At 34.6% G+C, this 10670-nt stretch overlaps 1 protein-coding gene across 1 annotated transcript; it reads right to left on the bottom strand.

The window, feature by feature from the left end:
• Positions 1–2860: 2860 nt before the first annotated feature.
• LOC128220373 (uncharacterized) lies at positions 2861–9360 on the bottom strand. Its single transcript, XM_052928740.1, has 2 exons — positions 8935–9360; positions 2861–7581 (listed from the first exon to the last, which is right to left on the bottom strand). Exons 1-2 carry the CDS (start codon positions 9214–9216, stop codon positions 7471–7473), a joined length of 393 nt encoding a protein of 130 aa, XP_052784700.1. The 5' UTR covers positions 9217–9360; the 3' UTR covers positions 2861–7470.
• Between the last annotated feature and the right edge of the window lie 1310 nt (positions 9361–10670).

The raw sequence follows: 10670 nt of genomic DNA, 5'->3' as shown, positions 1-10670 counted from the left end.
TGATTGTTGTCCATTGGCACATACAATAATTGTTGTCCACAGGCACATGCAATGATTGTTGTTCATAGGCACATTAAATGATTGTTGTCCATAGGCACATACAATAATTGTTGTCCACAGGCACATGCAATGGTTGTTGTTCATAGGCACATTAAATGATTGCTGTGCATAGGCACATACAATAATTGTTGTCCATAGGCACATACAATAATTGTTGTCCATAGGCACATACAATGATTGTTGTCCATAGGCACATACAATGATTGTTGTCCATAGGCACATACAATAAGTGTTGTCCATAGGCACATACAATAAGTGTTGTCCATAGGCACATGCAATGATTGTTGTCCATAGGCACATACAATAATTGTTGTCCATAGGCATATACAATGATTGTGGCACAACCAATGATTGCTGTCCATAGGAGCATACAATAAATGCTGTCCATAGGCACATACAATGATTGTTGTCAGGCACATACAATGATTGTTGTCCGTAGGGACATAAAATTATTGTTGTCCATAGGCACATACAATGTTTGAGGCACATTCAATGATTATTGTCCATATGCGCATACAATGAGTGTGGCTCATACTATGATTGTTGTCCATAGGCACATACAATTATTGTGGCACATACTATGATTGTTGTCCATAGGCACATACAATAATAGTTGTCCATAGGCACATAAATAAATGTTGTCCATAGGTATACACAATGAATGTTGCCCATATGCACATACAATAATTGCTGTCCATAGGTCCATACAATAAGTGTTGTCCAATTGCACATACAATCAATGTTGTCCATAGGCACATTCAATGATTGTTGCCCTAAGGCCCATAAAATGATTGTTGTTCATAGGCACATACAATGATTGTTGTCCATAGGCACATACAATAATTGTTGTCCAGTGGCTCATACAATAAATGTTGTCCATAGGCACATACAATGATCTAGGCACGTTCACTGATTGTTGTAATTGTTGTCCATATGCACATTCAATGATTGTTGTGCATAGTCACTTAGAATAATGGTTGTCCATAGGCACATACACTAATTGTTGTCTATATATAATCGATTTTGATAGATTAGCATTGGTTTCTAGTTTCTCACTTTTGTATATATAGATATATGGTACCCAATATGTGTGCAATACTTTGTGTTGTATATATATCGATTTAAGATGTTGTATTAGTTATGTTTAGTATTATTTTTTGTGTGCAATAGTCTCTTATAACTCATACATTGAGCGGCAATGCATGTTTTAAGGTATACTTACTATATGATGTATATATGTTGTATTGATGAGACTAATTAACTACCGATTATACAATAAATTATGTCTATATGTTCATTAAGTAATTATTGTCCAAAGGTTAATGTAATAAGTACATACATTAATTTGACGATTATTTCAGTTTATGATCGCAAATATTGGTTGTTTCCACATTGCCATTTGACCTGGTGACCCTTTTTACCTAGTATTGCGCTTAATCAAGACTTTATTATATGTTCTAGTTTATTTCTTTGAGAATCAAACTCTGTGGTGTTATTTTTCAATCGATGGCTCCGTGAACTACTTCTCAACTGAAAAACACATGATCAAAGTTTGCCTATACTTCATGAAGACAAACATTCTGATTATTTTCAAGGATAACTGAGAAACCATGGGCCATGTAAAGTGTCAACAATTTGTTCCTTATATTTGAAATAATCACCTTCTTTTTGACCCGAGATGGTCAATATTCAAATTTATTTAAGACTATGAAGGGAATCAGTTTGACCAAGATCCATTAACATTGGACAGGCTGTGGCTTTAAAAGGCCTAGTTTAAGCCTTCTTTAAGCCCTTCCCCCCCCCCAAAAAAAAAAAAAAAAACTGTGTAAATTACACAACCTCTGTTTATTGATCTTAATCTACTTGCCTTGATCCCTCTTATCTGATCTCCGATCTGAGTATCCTGCTGTGCAGTTTTAGAAGTTTTATTATAGAAATGGACCGTAAATGGCCCTGAGCCAATAAACGAATACACAGGTAATTGGCTCCTACTGTGACACCAGTGCAATTAGCAGGAGATGCACAGCAGGGGTTTATCATGCCAAACATTCCTTAAACTAGGCTTTTAAGTGACGTTTGACATTAGTGACCTACTTTTATCGGACAGGATTCACATTTACAATCAACCTTGATAAAAGAAATCTCATGAGGACAACATTCTGGCCAAGTTTTGGTATAAAAGGGAGATGATCTAGTTTCTTTTAACCGAACATAGCCTATAGTTCCTATTGACCCAGTATTAAAAGTGACCACAAATTTCCGTTCTGATAAAAAAAGTAAATGTGGCCAAATTGGTGTTATTTAAACTTATGACCAAGTGACCTACATCAGCCATAATTCTTTATCAGAATTTACCAAGGGGTCAAAGGCTACTCATTTCGACAATGTTTAATTATGAGATGGTAAAAATTGTGGTGGCGACATAATATGGCCGAGAGAGAAGTAATGATGAAACTTAGCATACATTTCATAAAGATTTCAACAGTTCTTTGTTTTGATTTTCCAAGAAATTATGCTATCCTTTCAGCATATTTATATTCAATCATAAATACATTGTGTATAAATGTTTAATAGAAATACCGTGAAAGTCGTGTTACGTAGTTCATATATAATGCCCTACATAATATTTCATGCATGCCACATTTATATTCTAGTCCTTTCAACATGAATGTGAATGTTCTATTAGCATTTTCATATCCAATCCGTATCATCCGTTCATACTCCATCAGTGACATCAATAATGCAAGCTTGTTCAAAGCTCAGCATCGGTGTCAGTTTCCAAGCAAACAATAAAACTATATGAATTGACATTGTTTAATAACATTGCTTCTCACAAAGGCATGTCACAAATGAAATATTTAATCAATGTACATCAGTGAACTTTTGGTCACATTATTATTTGAAGAAGTGCACATCAATATCATAATGATCATAGAAACGATAAGATTTCTGAACAATAAAACAACAGAAAGAAAATAGGAAAGAGAAGATATAGTTGGGAAAACAGTTTTTGCAAATAAAGCCTTGTTAACAACACTAAAATTCAAAATTCAGATAAAATGAAAAAAGAAGAAGCTAAAACTGTGCTTTAACATCGAAAACGAGAAATTAAAATTCTTATAAAATAAAACATATTCAATAACATTTACCATACATTTTTTTAGTTTTTGTATGTACCGTACATGTTAAAAATAACTTCTCTATTTCTCGAACAGGCAATCTTGATAGACAATGATTATAGAAGGAATTATCTTAAGGTCGATCATACAATCTTGGAAGTTTTGAGCTCTCTACTTTCTTAAACGCTCGACTTACAATTTTCAATGGTTCTGTCCACTTATGGCCCTAACTTCTCGAAGCTTTTAAAGCATAACACACTAGAGTCCCTTTTTCAATTCCAACCAACTTCTACTTGAATTATCATAACAAAAAATATTTTATCATCAATATCTTTATATACATTTGTGTAACTTCATGTTTTAGTCTCAAAAATGTTTAAAGTAAGAGATTTAAAGTAATTTTACAAAAACAAAACCAGAAAGTTTAGTAAAATCACGTATATGGGACATAAATGTTTTGAGAAAATGGGGCCTGATCTTTACCCCTCTATTTACTGACTTATCTTCAGCAACAACTTACATCTCAGTCGTGCCATTGATTTCTTTATATTGAGCCACTAAGCCATTAGTTTATTGATACCAAGATGTCTTAAATGCCCTTTATTGTTGTCCTTAGTATCATAGCTAGGATATTTCATCAATAATTTACAAGTTCATGTGGGATCACTTAGATTTTGTAGAAAATAAACTCTAAATGATTATTTACCAAAATTGTCTAACTAATGCCCTTTATGCCTTGCACATGCACATGACCATTTATTCATATTCATACTGAACAATAGGCAGACGAAACATGGCTATTCTATGATTTAACATGGTGACTCTAGTCATTTGATCCATGATATAGAATGCTTTTGAACAAGCTCACCAAGAACATTCAAGATTCTAGGTGTAGTCATCATGGTATGTCAGCCGAGCCTTTGAAATATTTAAGTCAAGCTTTTGAGTTATGTCAGTCAAGCTTTTGAGATATTTCAGTCGAGCTTTTGAGATATGTCAGTTCAGCCTTTGAGTTATTTTAGTCAAGCTTTTGGGATATTTCAGTCAAGCTTTTGAGTTATGTCAGTTCAGCCTTTGAGTTATTTTAGTCAAGCTTTTGGGATATTTCAGTCAAGCTTTTGAGTTATGTCAGTTCAGCCTTTGAGTTATTTTAGTCAAGCTTTTGGGATATTTCAGTCGAGCTTTTGAGATATGTCAGTCAAGCTTTTGAGTTATGTCAGTTCAGCCTTTGAGATATTTCAGTCAAGCTTTTGAGATATTTCAGTCGAGCTTTTGAGATATGTCAGTCAAGCTTTTGAGATATGTCAGTCAAGCTTTTGAGATATGTCAGTCGAGCCTTTGAGATATTTCAGTCAAGCTTTTGAGATATTTCAGTCGAGCTTTTGAGATATGTCAGTCGAGCTTTTGAGATATGTCAGTCAAGCTTTTGAGATGTCAGTCGAGCTTTTGAGATATTTTAGTCAAGCTTTTGAGATATTTCAGTCAAGCTTTTGAGATATGTCAGTCAAGCTTTTGAGATATTTCAGTCAAGCTTTTGAGATATGTCAGTCAAGCTTTTGAGATATGTCAGTCAAGCTTTTGAGATATTTCAGTCAAGCTTTTGAGATATTTCAGTCAAGCTTTTGAGATATTTCAGTCAAGCTTTTGAGATATGTCAGTCAAGCTTTTGAGATATGTCAGTCAAGCCTTTGAGATATTTCAGTCGAGCTTTTGAGATATGTCTGTTGAGGTTTTCAAATATGTCAGTCAGGCATTGACATTACAAAGACAAGGGCTGGAAACAAATGAATGATCTCTTAGGCCTAAATATTCATCAAGAAAATGCATAATAAGTAATCAATCAAATAAAGTATATTCATCCAATGCAAAACGAATAATTTCATGGCAGTAATATCATTGTTTCAGTAAAAAATGAAAGGATTAATTACCCATTAACAGCTGCTTTTACTTAATAATACATAACCTGTATGCATCTCTTGCAGAATTTTAACTAGAAATGCAAAAAATGTATGCATATACAGCTGTATTTACTTTAAAAGATATACATGTAACATAAAGCATATACAGCTGTACAACTTTAAAACACATAACATGTACGCATATACAGCCGTTTTACTTCAAAATACATAACATGACATGTTTGCATATACAGCCTTTTTACTTTAAAAGTTAAAAAACATCACATGTTTGCATATACAGCTGTTTATACTAAAAAACAACAACAACAAAAACCTAAGTCCAGTATATAAAACGTTATACAGTAATAGTATAAAATGTTATACAGTAATAGAGTCTCAGTAATGTTCATGATCAAATTTAACATAAATGTACTAAGAAACTAGCTAAAAGATTAAACCGTTATAACAAAAATACTGTACGATGTTAAACATGTTTTCAAATGATAAAAACAGTCAGAAAATTAAACATAGAAGATATATTTACAAGAAACTACTAGAATGATCAGAACCAATCTTTAAATCTATTTTTTATAGAGATATGAAACATTTTTAAGACTGTTTATATTTTCGTATACTTATTATACTTTCATAATTGCAGGTGATGACACACTAATTACACCATCAATTATAGCACCAGATTCTATTTTTAACAACAATTCAACAAAATCATTCTGTACAATTCTGCTCATACTAAACTCCAAGTCTTATGTGCTGTTTCTTCATTCAATTTGTGTTAACCTTTTTTTTTTAGGTACTGTTATTTAATATAAATATAATCTTGACCTCCTTGAGGGAGACAGTATAGCTGTCTGAGGTTAGAGCAAAGATCAACAGAGCCTACCGAGGTTGACAACATGACCTGTCCCACTCAATGAAGTCAATATTTATTTTATCATACTTAACAATTCCAAGAACTTCATATCTTCATGAAAGTCAAAACCATGCACCATTTTTGCATGCCTTCTTAAAAAATCAGAAGAAAATGATACATAATATTGTGTCTGCATTTTGTAAATGAAGAGTCTGGACAGTACAGACTAAATCAAGGATAGGAGTACACCCGTTTTTTTTATCTTACCCCTACAACATCAGACAGGCCTTTTTCAATAATACCCTTGGGTCCGACTATCGGACCCATTCCAAAAGCAAAATATAAGATATTTTTCCCAATCTTCAGAAAAAAAATCCCAATTAAGACAATGTTCTCAATAAGAACCGGCTGCCGGCCAAAATGGACATTTCAAATGGCAATAGGGCAGGTTCAAATTTGGAAAACTAAATGAATTTTCAGTAGAATAAGTAGAAGCTGGTTGGTTACTTTACTATTTGAGACGGTTCAACCGAAACTTATTGAGAACCCTGTAAGAGTAAAAAAAATAAATTTAAAGACTTTTTACCTCAACTGGTTCATACAACAGCCTCTTTTATCATGTGGAGTTAAGTTTTAGGGGAAATTGCATTCAGAAAACGTTGATTTTCATCACATTCAGAGATCAGAATAATATATTATCTGTCAAATTTATTGCAATAGATATTTAGGACTTTGAAGTGAGTATGTTTTATATAGAAAATAAAATGAGTGAGGTTTTATAATCTTAGATGTTTAATAGAAGTTATTCTTGGCCTAACTTCGAATCAGAACAAGCAAAAAAAGGTCTTTTAACAGTATACATGACATAATTTGGAAATATGACATCATATTTTCCAGTGGCTAATAATAGCATGGCTACACCCATTGCATAACGTGGTTTAAAGGTCTGTGATAGTTCTCTGAAGTGTTATGGTAATTCCTGTTTCTTTCAATGAACACTATTTTTAAAAGTGATGATAAAATGAAGCCTTACAGGATTCAACTTCAAAACAGAACACAGCCCAGTTTTAACAAAAGATGTAGCAAGTAATTGTTATCAAAAATGAAAATGCAGCCAACTCTGACATGAATTAAAATTCCAAATCACCTCTTCAACAGGACGATGAAATATCACTTTAAGAATTTAAATGACAGGAACCTCATTTGGTTTCATGATAAAATCATCTAACAATTATAATGCTGTAACAAATACAACAAATTAAACATATAAAGAAAAAAAACTTTAAAAGTTGTGATCTCATTTGTTTGTAATACAATGTGTTTTACTCTATCAAAGCCTTTCATAAAAGGCAAAGAATGGTTCACACATGGAATGCCCTCGCCTTTTTTATTGCCGAAGAACTCCAGCAGAGCAGACGTATCAAGCTCCTCATGATATCCAGCTGTACGTATTCTGCTTCCGCTTATAGCACTATATTTTGAATACTGCATGATCACAGTGATATCACATCTTATCGTTTCCTCATTCCGTGCCATCCTCCATCTCCGAATCTTCAAACTCACTGTCTTCCTGTTGCACAACCTCAACACTTTCGTTATACAGCTCACTGCGGAGTTCTACGACCCTGGATGCCTTGAAGAAAAGAGTAATTCAGGTAAATATAAGCATCTATGAACCCTATTTCTGCTAAATTTTATGCCACACATCAGTCCTTACATTATTTTAGAAAACAATAACTTAAAATTAATAGCTAGAATTTCTTCCAAATCTGCTCCCTCTTTTTTCGGTCACACCTAAACTGCACGACAACTTACACAATTAGTGAAAAATACTATCTGTATTCATGAAAATTCAAACAGGAATCAAAGTTATAATACTTTGGTCCAGATGACCAATTGGTTCAGGGGAAATCCAACAAAGAAATGGTACAAAACCGTGTTAGATATTGAGAGGTCATCCAATATACCTGGTATATTCCATCCTTTAAAAAAACAAGTGTTGAAAATTGTTTACAAAATATACTTCAAACCTTTTATCAAAAAACTTCAAAAACCTGATTATGTTTTAAAAGATTAAAGAAATATATTAACTTGTTAACAATTTTCTATGTAGCATAAATATAAATGGGTCACCTCTCCAAATAACAACATCACCATGCCATTAATGCACCAGTTAATTGTAACCCAGCCACCTAGGTCCTGGCGGATAGCTAGGGAAATGGGCTGTGTTTTTACTCTCAAGGTAGCCCTGCGGTGCCGGGTGAACGCGGTGGTTTTGTCTTCGCACCAAAAACAGTGGGGAACAGACCTTCCCTTGGGTCCCTGGTGTTCGAGGGCATTTGGCAGGGATTTTCCCAGCAATTCGTCCCCACAGGGTGGAGGTCTTACCCGGACTTGGCTGGACTGAAAGTCAAAGTCCCTGCTATTCCCCAGACCTGGCGGAGCCGTGGTTTTAATTGACTGGTGCACAATGGTATGACTAAGTGTTTTGACTGTTCCCCCTTTCAGACCAAACTGTCTCCAATTAATGCACCGGTCAATTTTAGCCACAGCCCTCCTACCCCAGGTCCCGGAATAGCAGGGACTTTTACTTTCTGTCCAGCCAATCCCAGGTACAATCCCTACACTGCAGAGACAAACTTCTGGTAAAATCCCCACCAAATGCCCCATACCCTAAAAGTAGAACATCCTAGGTAATGCACATTCCGCACTATTTTCGGCGTGAAAACTGACCCTTCGCATTCCCTCGGCACTTCAGGGCTACATGGAAGGTAAAAACAAGGCCCATTTCCCCTTCTATCCTCAGTACACACCCAGGTCCTGGGGGCTGTGGCTTCAATTGACTGGTGAATTATCATTCATAAACATTATTACGTTTAATGCACTTAAGACAACTTATGTTGCATATCAATGAAGACTGCCACAATGCTATTTTTGTCAAAAAGAATAACATCATATTCATACATTAATTACTAATTACTCATACCTTCTTGTTGGCATATTCGTAGTACATGTTCCTCAATCCTTCAACCACAGCTAGCCTCAACCTCAGTTTGTATCTAAACACACGGTGGTTGTTCTTTTTAGCACAGTTATAGCGTTTGTGAATACTTTCCATCTTTCTGTTCAACAGGTTTATTTGATTACATGCTTTTCGAAACCGTACTTCCGTTTGTTGCAATTCGTTTTTCATTTCAGACACTGTGTCCGCTTCAGTTTTAGTACTTGTGGAACGAGTAACTCGTCTTTCGCTGCGTCTTGTCGCCATATTTGAATGGAAAGATCAAAAGAACAGTTATTGCAAAAAATTTCACTGTTATCTCAAATGATCTCTTCAATTTTGATTGTTTTGACACGAGTTTTGCTCTAGGGAACAAAGCCAACTACCTTGTTTTGATCCGTATTGACTTCGCCCCAGCTCTCTGCAATAGCTAATTATCTCTATGCGAATGCGGGGATCCAGAAGATCTTTTCGATATGACCACGTGATCTGCTATATGCTTGAGGCCCTGATAAGGTGATTGACGTGTTTACTTGGCCGATGAAGTGCGAACGTTTTTGAATTGAACAGTAGACTTGAAATCGATTTCTCAAGTTGTCATGAATTAAGGAATGCACAGTAAGAATATCGTTGTATTTTTAGAAAGAACAAGAAAGATACGGGCCATTGCATTGTAAATGTAATCTTATTAAGGCACCTTTTCAGAAATACATAATACAAATATCAATGTTTAATTTGTACGGCTCTATGATACTGTAATTAATATATATTGATAGATTATTTTGTCTGTAGAATTGCTTTTTCCAAAATAGTTAGAAATTGTAAAGACAAATTAATTTAACCAGATATATGTCAATTTTTATAGAGTCGTACCAAAGTCATACAGTAACCTTTTTTAAAACACATTGAACGTTTCGACAACTTTTATATTTTTTCTCTACGAACGAGCCAATTTTTGAGAAAATCAATGAGAACCAGTTATATAAGACTGCTGACAAAAATAGATTTTTGTCAGCAATCTTATATCATTTCTGAGACAAAAAATAAAAAAAATATGTAAAAATGGCATATTTGTGAGAGTGCAGCTTAAGAATACAACATGTAACTTTGAGTGATACAGTAGCATCCGATTTGGAGAACATTGTCTTGAACAGAGAAATTTTCGGACGTTTATCTGTACTGTAGCGCCGAAAAGTACAATGTTTCAGGGTGAAGAGTCGGGTGACTCGTTTTATATATTTTTTTTTAGTTTTGCCGGTTATGCATCTGGAAACGCCTACTTTGTGCACAATCATTTCACGCTTTAATTCATACCGAAATTGCAGAAAAAAATGTTAAGTTAAAAAAAAATGGCTGTAGTTGGGAGCGAACCCTCGCCGGTTACAGTGCCAAGAAAAAAGGTAATCTGATATTATGGCCACTCGCCCACAAGGACTCAAAGTAAGCCTTGGCGGATATTTTAACCTTTCCTTAAATGTCAATCAAACAGTATAAATGTTCGCCATTCATTCCTGTATAATCAAGATTTATAACTAGGAGTGTAATACAAAGTTTTTCCCGGTAATGCATCTAAAAACCTTTCTGTGGGTGAGTGGTCCTCGTATCTCTCTGAAGAAAGGTACCGGGGTTTGATTAGTTTCCTCAAAATCTTCGGATCCTGAGAAAACGTTGGTCCTCTGTATAGTATAGTGTGTTTTTGTACCTGTGCAACTCAGCGTGTG

This window comes from Mya arenaria, chromosome 15 (assembly GCF_026914265.1).
Source record: "Mya arenaria isolate MELC-2E11 chromosome 15, ASM2691426v1".
Classification (NCBI taxonomy): domain Eukaryota; kingdom Metazoa; phylum Mollusca; class Bivalvia; order Myida; family Myidae; genus Mya; species Mya arenaria.
This window is presented reverse-complemented; position numbering and strand designations above follow the sequence as displayed.